Genomic DNA, 15,450 nt, shown 5'->3' with positions numbered 1-15,450 from the left:
GATAAACGGGACTGGAAAAATGACAATAAATATTGTTGGTGTAAAAACAATTCTTGTTCCATCTTGAATATGACTGAGCCACAATTTCCCTACTAAAAATTATGTATCAGGAGTAGCTATCATTTATTAAGTGACCACCATAAGTCAAGCACTTTTAAAGCATTATTTTATCAAGCCTTCTCAACAGCATTTTGAATGGACTCCATCGTCCTCTGAAACAGAAATAGCAAGACCATTGGAAGGCTCATATCTGACACACAGCTTTCAACATCACAGAGGAGCTAGAATGGAAACCCAGCCTTTGCTCCAAGGGTGTCCCCTTCCACTGCAGTGACACTGCCTGCTCTTCACAGTTTGAAGATCAAGATTAGAAAGGGTGGCCAGAGAATTCCATCTGTCATGGGAAGAACCTTCCATCTGTCATGGGAAGAACCGTGGACTAAAGAGATGGATACCTGGGCGCACACTTCTTGTTCCAGGACAATTGCCGGGTAAGAAAGTAGAGTTTCTGGCTTTGAATCCCAGAGTCCCAAGAAAGTCCCCTTTGAGGCTGTGTGCATGTGTGCACCAATGTATGTACGTGAGGGTGCAAAGCCAGAGAGCTCAGAGTCTCTCAGTCCATTTTGTTGGTAGATGGGGAGCTGACTTGGTGGTAAAGAGCAGTGGTTGCTCTTCTAGAGGATCTGGGTTTAAGCTCCAGCTTGGTGGCTCACAACGATCTGGAACACCATTCCAGGGATCTGATGGCCTCTTCTGACCTCAAAGGAAATCAGGCACACAGTTGGTGCACAGTCGTACATGCAAGCAAAATACCAAAACACCTATAAAAGTAAACAGAGAGTTGAAGAAGGAATAGTTAAAGTTGTGCATAAGAGAAAATCCCAAAACTGTACAAGGATTTTGCAAAATGTAGTTTATCCTGGAGACAGGACATTTTAAGAAAGATTCCAGCCACTTTACAGAGTGATGAGGGAAGATGAAGCAATTTCTGGCAGATGGTCAGGAGGCTATTGGGTACATGGTATGGAGAGAGAGACAAAACTGTCCAGAACCGGAGGTGCTCACACAGAGGCAGGGGTGCTGAAGTCGGTAGCCAGCTTACATTGTGTTCCCAGTCTGAGACTGGAAGTGAGCCTCCAAATATGTATAGGGCTATACGTGATTGGCCTGGCCTTTGTTCTCCACTGATGGATTCCAGGTGTTATGAAACAGGAAGCTCCTCCCTTCACTGCACGTATAATACAGAACAGCTGAACTCTGATGTGCTGGGAGCAGAAAAGCATTCTCACCTTTAGGAAGAGGTGTCTTTTCTAAGATGAGACAAGTGTTTGTCTCCATCAGACATGCCTGTCGTGCTCTAAACAGCAGAGGCGCAGTGTGGAAAATGGAAACTTGGAGAAACTCTGAAAGGATTACCATCAATGTAACAATAGTGGCTGTGGGGTTGTAGGACATTGCTTTCTTTCTTCCTTAATTTCATATTGTTATAAAATAAATATGTGGGCTGGAGAGGTGGCTCAGAGGTTAAGAACACTTGCTGCTTTTTTTCTTCTTCAAGACAGGGTCTCACTATGTAGCTCTGGCTGCCCTGGAACTCACTATGTAGATCAGCCTGGCCTGGTTTCACAGAGATCCTGCCTCTGCCTCCAGAGTGCTGAGATTAAAGGTGTGCACTACCACACCTGATGACTTGCTATCCTTTGGTTCCCAGCACCCACATGTGGTTTCACAACCATCAAAAGCTTCAGTTCCAGGGATCAGAACCCTCTTCTGGTATCTGAGAACAAGGCATGCACATGATGCACATACATGCATGCAAATTTGCCAAACACTCATGCACATAACATAAGAATAAATATATCGTTAATATAAATGAGTAAATATGTGCTTTTAAATTAAAAATGAGTGATTAAAAAGCATCAGATGGAGCCGGGCGGTGGTGGCGCACGCCTTTAATCCCAGCACTCGGGAGGCAGAGGCAGACGGATCTCTGTGAGTTCGAGGCCAGCCTGGTCTACAAGAGCTAGTTCCAGGACAGGCTCTAAAAAAGCTGCAGAGAAACCCTGTCTCGAAAAAACCAAAAAAAAAAAAAAAAAGAAAAAAAAAGCGTCAGATGGGTTTCATATAATTATATTGTTATCGATAAATAAAAGCAATAAAATTTAAAGGTCAGAGTTTAAGCTGTCTTCATTTTATTTTTATGTGTATAGGCATTTTGCCGGCATGTATGTCTGTGCACCACAAGCATGCAGTGCCTGTGGAGGTCATATGAAGGAGCAGAATCCCCTAAAACTGGAGTTACAGGTGATTGCCAAGCACAATGTGGGTGCTGGAAATTGAACCAGGGTTTTCTAGAAGAAAATGCTTTTCAGTCAATGCTCTTAGCCACTAAATCACCTCTCCAGCCGCTATAATACTGTTTTTTAGTGTGTATGTGTGTGGTATATGTATGTGTGTATACATATGTGCTTTCTTATGTACACACACATCTGTATACTTATGGAGATCAGGCCGGGCGGTGGTGGCGCACGCCTTTAATCCCAACACTCAGGAGGCAGAGGCAGGCGGATCTCTGAGTTCGAGGCCAGCCTGGTCTACAAGAGCTAGTTCCAGGACAGGCTCTAGAAACTACAGGGAAACCCTGCCTCGAAAAAAAAAGAAAAAGAAAAAAAAACTTATGGAGATCAGATGTCAACACTGGATGTTTAATTGCTCTCTTATGTTTTTGCATTTATTTTTTTTTTACAGAGAACGGCTTGTAGGAATTAGTTCTCTCTTCCACCGTATGGATCCTGGGTATCAAACTCAGGTCACGGGGCTTGGGTGGAAGAGCCCTCACTAGGCCATCCTGCTGACCCTCTCCATCTTATTTTTTGAGACAGGGCCTAACATGGAACTTGGAGCTCACTGTCTCAGGAAGACTGAGCAGCCAATGAACCCCAGGAATCCTCCCTCTTCTCTGCCTCCCAGTGCTAGGATTTCAGACTTGGGTCACCACATCTGTCTTTTCCACGGGTGCTGGGCATCTGAGCCCAGGCTCCCTCCCGTGCTTCAAGGTAAGCACTTCACCCACTGAGGCATCTCCCCAACCCTACGGGTCATTTCTTACTTTTGTAGACAACTAGATTTTCCATCAACAGATGTCTAGATAAAGGAAATGTGGAACACACACACACACAATGTCCTGCATGAAGAAGAAGGGTGTCTCTCAGGAGAATAGATGGAACAAAAGGCTATCTGGATAAGTAAGATAAGACAGACTCAGAAAGACAAATGTGAAACTTCTCTCTAAAAATACATACATAATACATCATACATACAAACTTACATTGATACATAGATAAGACTTGAAAGCAGAAAATTATTTTATTTGGGCAAAGGAAGGGCGCTAGTTTGAGTGTGGACACAGAAGAGAGCAATGGGACAAATTACTAGAACAGTAAACAATATATTTGAATGAAAGTGTCATTATGTCAAAGAAACCCATTACTTTGTATGATAAATATTCACTAACAGGACTTTTTTTAACTAAAAAAATATGCTGAGCAGATCTTTGTGAGTTCAAGGTCAGTTTGGTCTACTGAGCAAGTTCTAGGCCAACTCTAACTATACAGTGAAACCCTGTATCAAACAATGAAAAAATGAAGCGGCAGATGGCTTCGTGGGTAAAGGCACTTGCTGTCAAACCTGATGACATGAATTTGGTCCCCAGGACTCAGGCTTGGCAGCAATAGCACTTACCCACTGGGCCATCTCACTGGGCCCCGAGTTTCCTCAGCCAAACAAAGCCAAATTTACCAAAGCTGTAAGAAATATCCTTATTTAGAAATATAATGAATACAATTTGGAATAAATTTCTTTGGGAACTATTTCCTTTCAACCTAATATATACATGGCCTTTCATTCATTCATTCATTCACTCACTCACTTAATGAATAGTGCGTTTTCATCACGTATAAACACAAAGCCCCAGTGACTGAGGGACTTGAGAAAGACCAAACGCTTCTTACACTTGAGTTGCTTCCAGGCTTCTTGGAAGGGGACCATATACTTATAAATCATTCAGATGGTGAAGGCCTAACTACCAAAATGAGAGTAGATGTCAGTGAGGTAGAGTTTATCAAAATTCTCTTTATTCTTTAAGGTTCAAAAAAGCCCCTTCTTGGAGATGTAAATCTCTCACTAGGCAGTAATTTCTGTAAGTATGATAACTTTATCTATTGGAAGCATCTATCACAGAGCAATCTCCGTGTTGCTGTTGTTTGACACAGGGTCTCATTATACAGCCCCAGCTGGCCTGGAATCCACTCGATAGACAGGGCTGTCACATCCGCCTGCCTCTGCCTCCTGAGTGCTGGGATTAAAGGTGTGCGTCGTCACACCTGAGCAGCAAAATCTCTTTAAACTTCTTTTATAGTGTTTGTTCGTTTGCTTGTTTACTGTTGAAGGCACAAATATAGAGGTCAGAGGACAACTTGTAGGAGGTCGTCTTTTCATCATGGGGGACCCAGGTCATCAGTCTGGGCAGCCAGCTCCTCTGCCTGCTGAGTCATCTGACCAACCCCACACTGCAGTCTCCGAAAATCCAGGCCTCTCTTCCTTGTCACGAGTCTTGCTTCATTCATTCTGAGTCCTGAGTAGACTTCAAAGCCAAGTTTATTTTTATTTTGGTTTTGGTTTTCTTGGGCGTGGGGTCTCAGGTAGCCCAGGATAACCTTGAACTTGTTGAGAACTAGAGAGTGGACTTCAATGCCTCCTCTTTCTCCTTCCAGCTCCTTAGACGTAAAGGAATGCCCCCCCCCCGACACACCCAGCCACTGTCCAGGGAGTGCTAGGATGCGCCCCTCCCCTGAGGAGTGAGGAAGGACAGGAATGGGGTGGAATAATAACTCAGTCCAGATCAGCAGCCATCGTGGGTGTGGGAGTGTGGAAAGGGGGCCTCTGCTGGGTAAGCCCTGCCTCTCCAAAGGCAGAAAGGGCCTCCATTCTTTCTGTCCTTATCCCTTGGGGGAGAACTATCAATGAAAGTATTCACACTAGCAGGATACCATGGGAGGAAATGCAGAACTAGAGGCCAGAGATCCACCCAGATCACTCTTCCCTTAACTAGCTCCTCTCTGGGCCCAAGTTTCCCTGTAATGTAAAAAAAAAAAAAAAAAAAAAAAAAAAAAAAAAAAAGTTGAACAGTTCAGTACTCAAAGTCTATAGTTTTCTATGGGTCACACGAGGCACAGGCTCACTGAGATTTCATATTGTGTTAATTTCTCAATCAAGAATCACCCGTGAATCCCTGACCATGCACCTATAAATTCCTCCCCAGTGATGGAAATTAAAACACTTAATTCTCTTACAGTTTGGCTGTACACTTCAAACGCTTACATGAGAGTTGTCTGGGAAATTGAGTCAAAGTAATGGCTCCTAAGTCCCTCCTGGGATCTAAATGGAAAACAAGACAGGCTATGACATCAGCTGCTATTTCCTCTGTGATCAAACTAAAGAACACAACTATCAATATTAAATTATGGATGCATACTTCTTTATTTTTGCCTCTCAGTGCACATCACAGTAAATCCTTTGCTCTTGGCCTTTAGTTCATTATATAGAAAGAACAGAAAACATGGTGAGCTTGGAAATACAGCATTTTAGAGTTACCAGTGACTTCAAAGACGAGACTTAACTCATTCAGCACCCAGAGAAGGAAAGTAATGAGGAGTTGAAGATGGAAAATGGCTCCATTCGATACTGACTTCTGGAGGCATCATATCTCTTAATTTGCCTCACTGCAATTGGATGACACCGTCACCTATATGCTAAATAAATTATATATATATATATATATATATATATATATATATATATATATATATAAACACTATCCACAAGCCTAAAATAGGGAGCCTGTTTTTACGGTCTCCTCCAAGGTGGTTAGAGGGGCCATGCAAAGGCAAGGAGACCAAGTCCCCCAGGATAAGCATCCTTTGTAGTGATGAGCTGCACGGGCGGCTTCCCGCTGTCCTGCTCTCGGCCACCAGCTAGCTTATGCCCCGAAATAACAACACATAAATTGTATTCTTTTAAACACTGCCTGGCCCTTAGTTTCAGCCTCTTCCTCACATCTTGACTAACCCATATCTAATAATCTGTGTAGCACCACAAAGTGGTGCCTTACCAGGTAGATTCTAGCGTGCGTCCATCTTGGGCTGGAGCTTCATCGCATCTGGCATCTCTCTGAGGAGAGGCACGGCAGTCTGCCTAACTTAAGAGAGGCGTGGCATCTGACTGAGCCATCTACCTCACTTCCTTCTTCCTGTTCTGTCTACTCCACCCACCTAAGGGCCAATCTATCAGATGGGCCAAGCAGTTTCTTTATTAATTATCCAATGAAATCATCAGATAGATAGAAGACACACCTACATCATTTCCCCTTTTTCTGTTTAAACAAAAAAGAAAAGCTTTCACTTTAACATAGTAAAATTACATATAACAAAACAGTTATCATGCAAAAATTACAGTTACAATATTTATATCTACTTTATATTTTATCATAACAAAGGAAAACAACTATAACTATCTATCTATTCTTCAGCTCCATCAAAGACTCCAGAAGAACACAATATTACCTAAGTAAATAAGAAATATGCAATTTTCATATAACTCTAGAAATGATAGAGACATCTCGCTGCCTGGACAGTCACCCAAAGTTCTATTGTATTGTTGGGGCATCTATCTTCGGCCTATAGGCCCACAGTATCCAGCAGACTTTCCCATGAAGCAGGAAATTTCAAAGACAGTTCAGTCACTATCTGCTGTGTCCTGCAGAATGTCTCGCAGACTCTTTCATGAATCAGGAACCCAGAGAGATCATCTCACCTATAGGCAAGTTCAGCAATCCTCTCTCTGAGGGTTCTGTGTCCAGTTTATGCAATAGTCCAGGCAAGAGCAATTTCTTGCCCAAATGGCTATCAAACTCCATAAGTAGCCTCTTCGATGCCCATCTTCCTCTTGAAGTAGATTGGTGCTGCCAGGAGCAGATGTGTCTCATTGTCATGAAAAGCTATAAGTTATTAGAACATTTAAAATGCCATATTCTATAGTCTTTGAAAGATATGAAGAATGTCTATCTAACTGAAATATATCTCTATATATCTAGAAAATCTAACTAACATGACTATAAGCTTTACTATTATCGATGATTATCCATTAACAACCTATATTTCTTAATTATACATTACATTTTTAAAATGAACTACACAATCACAATACCTTAATCAGTATCAAAAATACATATACATATAACAAAATTGACCTTAAATGTCTATCAATAAAGCTAAATCTATACCAATGCAAATTATTCATATCTATATCATATCCCCCCTTTAAATGTAAAAGAACACTTATTAACAATATTTGGGAACATGGGCGCAGTTATTTCTCTCCAAACTGCTTCCTGCTGAATGGGGATGCTGTTAATCAGATCTTTCATGGTGTAACCTGTGTGCCAGGTTCATCTCAGTCATCAGTTGGGCGAAGTAATTTTTTGAGGGTGTTCAGGACAACCTTTCAGGAGGGCGTGGTCTATCATACCATATTGGGATAGAAGCAATCCACATGGTCTCATTTTCTGTAAAAATAAAAGAAGAATCTCTTTTCCAAAGTATCATATCCTTAGATCCAAATTCTGAAGTCAAGGTATTTTCAAGATATCTTTCTTGGATTAGTTCAGCAGCATTTATAAACAAGTATCTTTTAGCAGCTGTTGCTTCTTCCTCAGCATTCAAACAATTCAAAGAGAGCATAATAGTATATAATATCAAGATTCTCTGTGTATTTTCCATCTTTGTGTGGCTTTATTTTAACCTCTATTTTGTTTATTTTTTACTTTTACTTTTTGAGACAGGTTCTCTCTATATTTTTGTCCTGGAATAACTCTGTAGACCAGGTTGTCCTTGAACTCTCAGAGATCCATCTGCCTCTGCCTTCCAAGTGCAGGGATTAAAGGTGTGTTCTACAACACCTTGAACTCACGTAGATCTGTCTGTTTCTGCCTCCCAGGCATTGGGATTAAAGGTGTGTCCTGCCACACCTTGAAGTCACAGAGGTCAATCTACCTCTGCCTCCCAAGTGTTGGGATTAAAGGTGTGTACCACCACAACAAACTTCTCTTTCTTTTTTTGTTTGTTTTTTAAGAACTTTAACCTTTAGCCTGCATATAATTTTAACACACTGTAAACCATTTAGAGGTTTTCTTTGTCTTTGAATCTTTCTTTACTGTATATTTCTCTTTTTCTGACCACATGAGTCCTTAATTTACGAAACAATATCAGTAGGACTAAAGCCGTGACTTTGGTGGCTGGATCCAGCCCATTCCTTAGCTTTCCAGCCTCGTGGCAGAGGTACCAGCTGTAGCCATGTTTATCATCACAACTCTGTGGCGGTTCAAGGTCCCTGCCAGCAAGCAAGCTACAACAGTGTTAAACAACACCCCAAAGCTCCGTAGTCAGGACTGCCTGCTTGAAAGAGTCAGAGTTTGCTCTGGCAGGATGGCCCTGAAAGCTGGCATTTTAAAACGGCACAGCTTTTTTTCCTGCTACGGCTAAAAAAAAACACACGTTCAGCTTTTCATCAACACCATTTAAGTGTTTCGTGGCAGGACCTCTTAAAAGAGCTGCAGGTTTTTGCAGCTAAAGCTGAGTCAGGAAGCCTCTCTTAGATGAGAGCGCTTGCTCTAGCAAGCAAAGCCAAACCCGAGAAATTGCTGCTACCGAGAAAACATGCTTTACTCTATTCTTTCCCAAGCTTTCTCAAGCTTTCTGTGGATTCAGCCATCCACGTTGAGCGCCACTCTGTAGTGTGGAGCTGTGGGCAGGCCTGCTTTTCATCCTGCCCGGATCCCACTCGGCTAGCTTTACACTTGCCCAGCTCCCGGCCACCGGCTAGTTTATGCCCCAAAATAACAACACATCCTTGATGCAGAAGCAATCCTAGATGCAGACTAGGAAATGGGGTTGCACAAGCCAGTTAATGCCTCTCCCTCACTCGAGGCAGAGCCAGCAGACCTTCCTAAGGCTTCTTCCTACGAATTACACTGCCCTGGTGCTGACGAGGAGCCTCAGAGGCCAAGAGCACTTGCTGCTTTCACAGAGGACCCAAGTTCCATTCCCGGCACCCACAAGGAGGCCCACAACCATCTGTAAGTGCAGATCCAAAGCATTCAACACCTTCTTCTGACCTTCTTGGGCACCAGGCACACACATGATGCACCGACATCCTTGTAGGCAAAACACTCATAAAATAAAAAATAAATCTAGGAATCACATTGCCTTTTAGCAGGCCAGCCATTTGCTACATGGACATAAACAGGTGCCTCTTTAATTGAGCATTAGATAAACACAATTCGAGTGTTAAATATCTACTTTTTTTTTTATCAATGAGCATAGTTTTTAGCCAATTTAATACCTTCTTTGATGTTCTGTGAAGCCAAACTACTCAAAAGGATCTCAGTATAGGCAAAAGAAAAAAGAAAGAAAAAAGAAAAGAAAAAAGGTATTTCTACATCTAAACTCATTGTCTGAAGTCTAAGTTACCAGAATTATGTAATTAGGTATTTCCTTCCCAATCTGTTTCACCCACTTTTCAGATAAATATCTGCTTGTCGATTTGTTTTGTTTTGTTTTTTAGAGACAGGGTTTCTCTGTGTAGCCCTGGCTGTCCTAGAACTCACTTCATAGGCCAGGCTGGCCTGGAACTCAAGGATCTGCCTGCCTCTGCCTCCCGCGTGCTGAGATTAAAGGTATGAGAGCCACCATGTGTGGTAAGATCTGCTTATTGTTAGATTCTCTCATACCTTGGAGAATACACATATGGCTATTTTGTTATCTGTTTTAGTTTGGCTTTATTCATGTGGTAAATAGCATAACCAAATGCAACTTGGGAAAGATAGAATTTATTCCATTTTACGGCTGTCGTCCATCACAAAAGGAAACAAGGCGGTAATTCAAGGCAGGAACCTGGAGGCAGGGACTGAAACAGAAGGCATGGAAGAATGTTGTTTACTGTCTTGTTCAGCTGGCTTTCTTATACAACCTAGGATCAATTGTACTGCTCATAGTAGGCTGGGTCCTCCCACATCAATCATTAATCAAGAAAATGCCCCACAGACTTGCCCACAGGCCAATATGATGGAGATATTTTCTCATTTTAAGTTCCCTCTTCCCAGATGACCCAAACTTGTGTTATCTTGACAAAAACCTAGCCAGCACACTATCTGGCCACAAGTGATGATAAATATTGCCATTCACACACTCCAAACTATTCTGCTCTCAGTGATACAACTAGAGTTCAAAATGCGGAGACTGACAGAACTGGAGGGGACCTTAGAGCATCTAGCTCTAAGTCTTGCCTTTGCTACCAACAAACTGATGATGCAATGGAACAGAGGCTTTTCCCTGACTATGTGGGCGGTGGGAGGTATTGCACTAACTAGAAGGACTAGAGCCCTTCCTTGGGAGTCAGCCCCTCCCACACCAGAGCTGCCTCTTCTTGTCCGCAGTATGAGTTACAGATGCAAATACTTACTCAATCTTGAATACGCAGATGAGGGTTATTTTCCTCCCTAACCCCAGGGTCTTACACTCTGTCAATCCAGAAGGTGGATAGTTATGCTAACACTATCATTTGCTCTCCTACTAAATGATTGTTCTTATTTAAACCCCAACTCATTGATGTTTTGCAGTGTGCACTCTCAAGAAAAGACAATCTGGTATTGAATTATGTAAAAAAAATCCAGTTATCTGATTCACATCTGAGACAGTGCAGTTGGTTTCCTCTCACCTGTACAATGTTAATCAGATTGAATTTGGCTCACACACTTGTTGTGTTCCAAGGTCTGCCTCAGAATGTGTAAGGATCAGCTAACTCCAAAATTGAAGATACAATACAGGAAATATCAAAAACTCAGTCTCTGGGGTTCTACAAGTCTAACTAGTATGAAACTCACTAGCTGATGAACTTGAAACTGTTTTTTTGTTTTGTTTTGGGCAGGTCATTGGTTGTTTATCTTGGAGTTGTTTGTTTGTTTTGAGACAGTATCTCTAGTCCAGATTTGCTTTGTAACCCAGGCTGGTCTTGAATTCGAGGTAATTCTTCCACTGAGATTAAAGGCGTGTTCCCACCTTGACCTTGAACTAAGATCCTCTTTCCAACCCTGTGCCCGGAGCACGGGTGTGCACCGCTGTGCTGGTTAGTTTTTGTCACTTTGGCACAAACTAGAGTCACTTGGGAAGAGAAAACCTCAATTGAGGAAGGGCCTTGGCCAGATTAGCTTGTTGGTGGGTTTGTGAGGGGCATCGCCATGACTACTAATTGATGGAGGCGAGTTTAGCCCATTATGGGTGGTGCCAACCCTCGGTTGGTCTTGAGTTGTATAAGAAAGGTAGTTGTGGAGACCAGGGCAAGCTAACAGGTAACAGCAGCACCCCCTCCTTGGTCTCTGCTTCAGTTCCTGCCTCTAGATGCGGGCTTGATCTCCTGCTGTGGCTTCCCTGGATGAAAGACTATAATAGGTTAGGTGAAATAAACCCTTTCCTCTCCAAGTAGCTTTGATGGTGCTTGTCACTACAGAAAAGAAGCAGCTACACACGAGGTGTATGCGGTGCTAGGGCTTGAACCCAGGGCTTCATGCATGTTAAGTAAACGATTTGGCAAATGAACGACATTCTCAACTCAGTTTTTTCAGGCTGGTGTATTTTAATTTTCGTATCTAGAAAATGAAAATTAAAATGTGAAATTCACGATATACTGTCTCAGGTACTCTATAGATGCTAGTTATTATTATTTATGGTGGTACATGTGCATACGCCTCCCTGCTGGAAATCATAAAACAACTTTACAGTTGGTACAGACTAAGAAACAGTCCACCAAGACTCCGAGATTTAAGACTTCGGCCGCCCCCTGCAGGTCTCCTTGCTTCAGAGGCACGCCGGCTGGATGCGGATTGTCCCTCTCAGGTTCCCGTCGCAGGACGGAAACGAGGGGTGGGACAGGAAGTAGGGTCTGGCTGAGTTCGGGTGCGTGCAGGGCGGCCACTGGAGGAGGGCAAGGTGCAGCGCCTGCAAGCTTTGGAGAAAGAGCCGCAATGTTCCGGATCGAGGGTCTCGCGCCGAAGCTGGACCCTGAGGAGATGAAGCGGAAGATGCGCGAGGATGTGATCTCCTCCATTCGGAACTTCCTCATCTACGTGGCCCTGCTGCGAGTCAGTGAGTGTCCTTTGGGACTGTGGCCGTGAGGCCACGCGTCCAGCCCTGCACGCGGTCGTGGGGCCTTGAGCTGAGCACCCTGGGGAGAGCAGGGCCGGGTGGGGGGCTCATGCATGTCCAGGGCGGCCCAACTGCGTGCCCTTTAGGGATCTGCGGGTCCTGAGAACGTGCCAAGTGCACGTGGTGGCCGAGGGCGCATGGTTAAGTCACCTTTGCTCGCCCCACGTTTGTGCTTAAGGACCTTCAGGTGTGATCCCTTGAGCAATACCCTCATTTGGCAAACCTAGAAACGGTCTCTGGGAAGTGGCTAACCCAAGGTCATTTTGGCGATTCACAATAAACCTGATCTAGAATCCCGACCTCTTAACTCGGTACCAGGCATTTCTTGCCTTTAAAATCCGAAAAGATTTGCTCTCTTTGTGTTTATCTGTACAGATGGTGAGATAAATAGTTGGGTTTTCCTTTTTCCAAAAAGAGAAAGGATGGGCGTCTGAGGAGCCACCGAGAATACCTAAAGTATTTGATTTCACCATTGCCCCAAAGTTAATTTCGTTAGTTGATCTCTGTTCCTTTTACAACCGAGAGCTTGAGTTCAAGGGGCACATGAGGGTTAAAGACAGACATATGGTCTCTGCCTCCAAGCTGAATCCACACTTGGTGACAGGAGAGAACCAATTCCCGGAAGTTGTACTCTGCCCTCCACACCTGCACCGAGCATGCAAGCACGCTTGCACACACCACGGAACACACACACAATAAATAATAGTGGTTTCTGAGGGGAAGGAGAGGGGTTCAGACCGGGTTTCTCCGTGTAGCGCTGGCTGTCCTGCAACTAGCTCTGTAGATCAGGCTGGCCTCGAACTCACAGAGATGAATTCGCCTGCCTCTACCTCCAGAGTGCTGGGATTAAAGGCGTGTGCCACTACTGTCTGACAATAAATTTTAAAAAAAAATTAGTCCTCTAAGGGCTGGAGAGATGGCTCAGAGGTTAAGAGCACTGACTACTCTTCCAGAGGTCCTGAGTTCAATTCCCAGCAACCATATGGTGGCTCACAGCCAACTGTAGTGGGATCTGGTGCCTTCTTCTGGCCAGCAAGCATACAGACGGACAGAACACTGTATACATAGTAAATAAATTTTTTTTTAAAAAAATCAGTCCTCGAATGATTTAACAGAATTGACTGACCCTAGTTCTCAGTACAGCATCCTTCTCATCGTTCTGTGCTTGCTTGTGTTTAGTTGGTTGCTGTGCAGGCAGAGGCAGGAGTGGCTCAGGTATGAGAGGAACACACCAAGGCTGGCCTGGGATTCACTGAGGTGGAGGCCTCACTCATTCAGATGCCTCTTCTGCTGTGTTCTCTGTTTTGCTGGACTCTCCAGAAGACCTCTTGGAGAACCGAAACACCCAAGTCATCTTGCTCATCCACAGCTTCTTGAAACTGCTTCCTTTTCCATCCTCTTAAGCTTTTCTTGTAGAAAACTGCTGAGAAAACATCAGCTTCGTGAGCTTTGTGTTTGATGTGATACTCTTTAAAGATTTTTATTTGCTTGCCTGTATGTGAACCACATGCCTGCGGGTGCCTGCACAGTCCAGAAGAGGGTTTTGGAATCCCTGGAGCTGGAGTTAAAACAGGCAATTGTGAGCAGCCAGATGTGAGTGCTGGGATCTGAACTCAGGTCCTCCTGATTGACCACAGTCAGGTTTAACTGCTGGCTCATCTCTCCATTGTAGTAAAGTCACTTAGTATTCCGCATAGCTCTTGGTACACCCGTTATCACACCAGCATGGTAACCGAAGGGCAGAAGTGACTGGTCGGATCAGAGAAAACAGCGGGCGTCGGCTCTTTCAGGGTTTTTCCCTATCCCATGCCTTCCTCCAGTTGTTGGTTTTCCCAGGATTGGGAATTGAACCTAATACTCACTTGTTAGAATTTTATTCTGTTTATTTAGGTTAAAGTAAATCCCCAGAGCTAGAGGTTTCCCTTGGGAAAGTGCTTGCCTGGCCTGTGTAAGGCCTGGGTTCCACTCCCAGTACTGCAAAATAAATAAAAGGTCTCCACAGTCAAGGACCGCTGGAGTTATTTATGACCCTGGAGGAAAGAGGCTGCTTGTAAGGGTGTACTTTATGGCGATTGCAATTGAGTCGCGCAGGAATCCCTTGGGAGTGTTGTGATCCCAGTAGAGGTTTGGGAGTTGTTTCCAAAACCATATTTCATAAAGCTTTTTCTTTTACACTCCAGATTTATAATTCTGTAATGTAGCCTGTGGACTCATAGAATAAAACCTAATTTGGGGTTTTTCTTTCAGCTCCATATATCTTAAAGAAGTTGGACAGCATATGAGGAATGGGAGTCCCGTATATGCATGGCATGAAGAACCTGGTGACAGTTCCTCCTGTCTGCAGATGAATTGGCCCAGAAAGGTGTAAGACTGATTAAATGGACATAAAAACTCTCCTTGTTAAGAACACGTCGGGCCTTGGGAACTGACCTTCATAGCTGAAATATAAAAGCATTTGGGAAGTGCAAAAAGATGTCTTGTGGTCGTGGTGTGCCCTCGAGCCCGTGGTGTCCACCTCCGTGAGTGTTGATGGGATTGTCAAGATGTCAGACTCCGAGGGGCTTGTGTCTGAAATGGCACTCATTTCTGTTTACAACTTCTGCTCCAAGTGTATTTGTGAAGAGCCTGTTTGGGAGTGAGCACACACCCACAATGACACTTAGGCACAGAACCGTCAGTCTATATTTTTAATAAACATTCTAATGAAAAAGCTTGGGTTTCTGGCTTTTTGTTTGTTGGTTTGTTTTGGTCCCACTTTTTGCTGATGATGTCCGTCACTACCGCAGTATAGTGACTATTGCTCCCGTAGTGAGTTTCTTTTTTTTTTTTTTTAATATTTATTTATTTATTATGTATACAATATTCTTTCTGCATATATGCCTAAAGGGCAGAAAAGGGCACCAGACCTCATTACCGATGGTTGTGATCCACCATGTGGTTGCTGGGAATTGAACTCAGGACCTTTGGAAGAGCAGGCAATGCTCTTAACCACTGAGCCATCTCTCCAGCCCAGTGAGTTTCTTTTGAACTTTATGTGGCAGTATGTTTCTCTGCCGAAATCTAATGAGCTGTGCTTGATGCTGAAAAGACAAACACCATGAAAGGAGGGGAATACCTTTTTGAAAAATCAAATAGT

General features: G+C 43.5%; 1 protein-coding gene across 2 annotated transcripts; it reads left to right on the top strand.

Annotated features, from left to right (window-relative positions):
• The first annotated feature begins 12,040 nt into the window (after positions 1-12,040).
• Tomm5 (translocase of outer mitochondrial membrane 5) lies at positions 12,041-15,024 on the top strand. 2 transcript variants are annotated; one of them, XM_038347777.2, is made up of 2 exons: positions 12,041-12,250; positions 14,562-15,024. In XM_038347777.2, exons 1-2 carry the CDS (start codon positions 12,134-12,136, stop codon positions 14,574-14,576), a joined length of 132 nt encoding a protein of 43 aa, XP_038203705.1. In that variant the 5' UTR covers positions 12,041-12,133; the 3' UTR covers positions 14,577-15,024. The 2 variants fall into 2 exon arrangements, with proteins under 2 accessions (XP_038203705.1, XP_038203704.1); XM_038347776.2 differs by having other exon boundaries at positions 12,041-12,254.
• Positions 15,025-15,450: the final 426 nt, after the last annotated feature.

Source organism: Arvicola amphibius, chromosome 11 (assembly GCF_903992535.2).
Source record: "Arvicola amphibius chromosome 11, mArvAmp1.2, whole genome shotgun sequence".
Classification (NCBI taxonomy): domain Eukaryota; kingdom Metazoa; phylum Chordata; class Mammalia; order Rodentia; family Cricetidae; genus Arvicola; species Arvicola amphibius.
This window is presented reverse-complemented; position numbering and strand designations above follow the sequence as displayed.

What these genes read in the sequence shown, in the direction of transcription:
- Tomm5 (XM_038347776.2), top strand. Translation starts at nt 12,134, where the DNA reads ATGTTCCGGATCGAGGGTCTCGCGCCGAAGCTGGACCCTGAGGAGATG. An exon ending in CGTGGCCCTGCTGCGAGTCA is followed by an intron (nt 12,255 to 14,561) that starts GTGAGTGTCCTT and finishes TTTTTCTTTCAG; the next exon opens with CTCCATATATCTTAAAGAAG.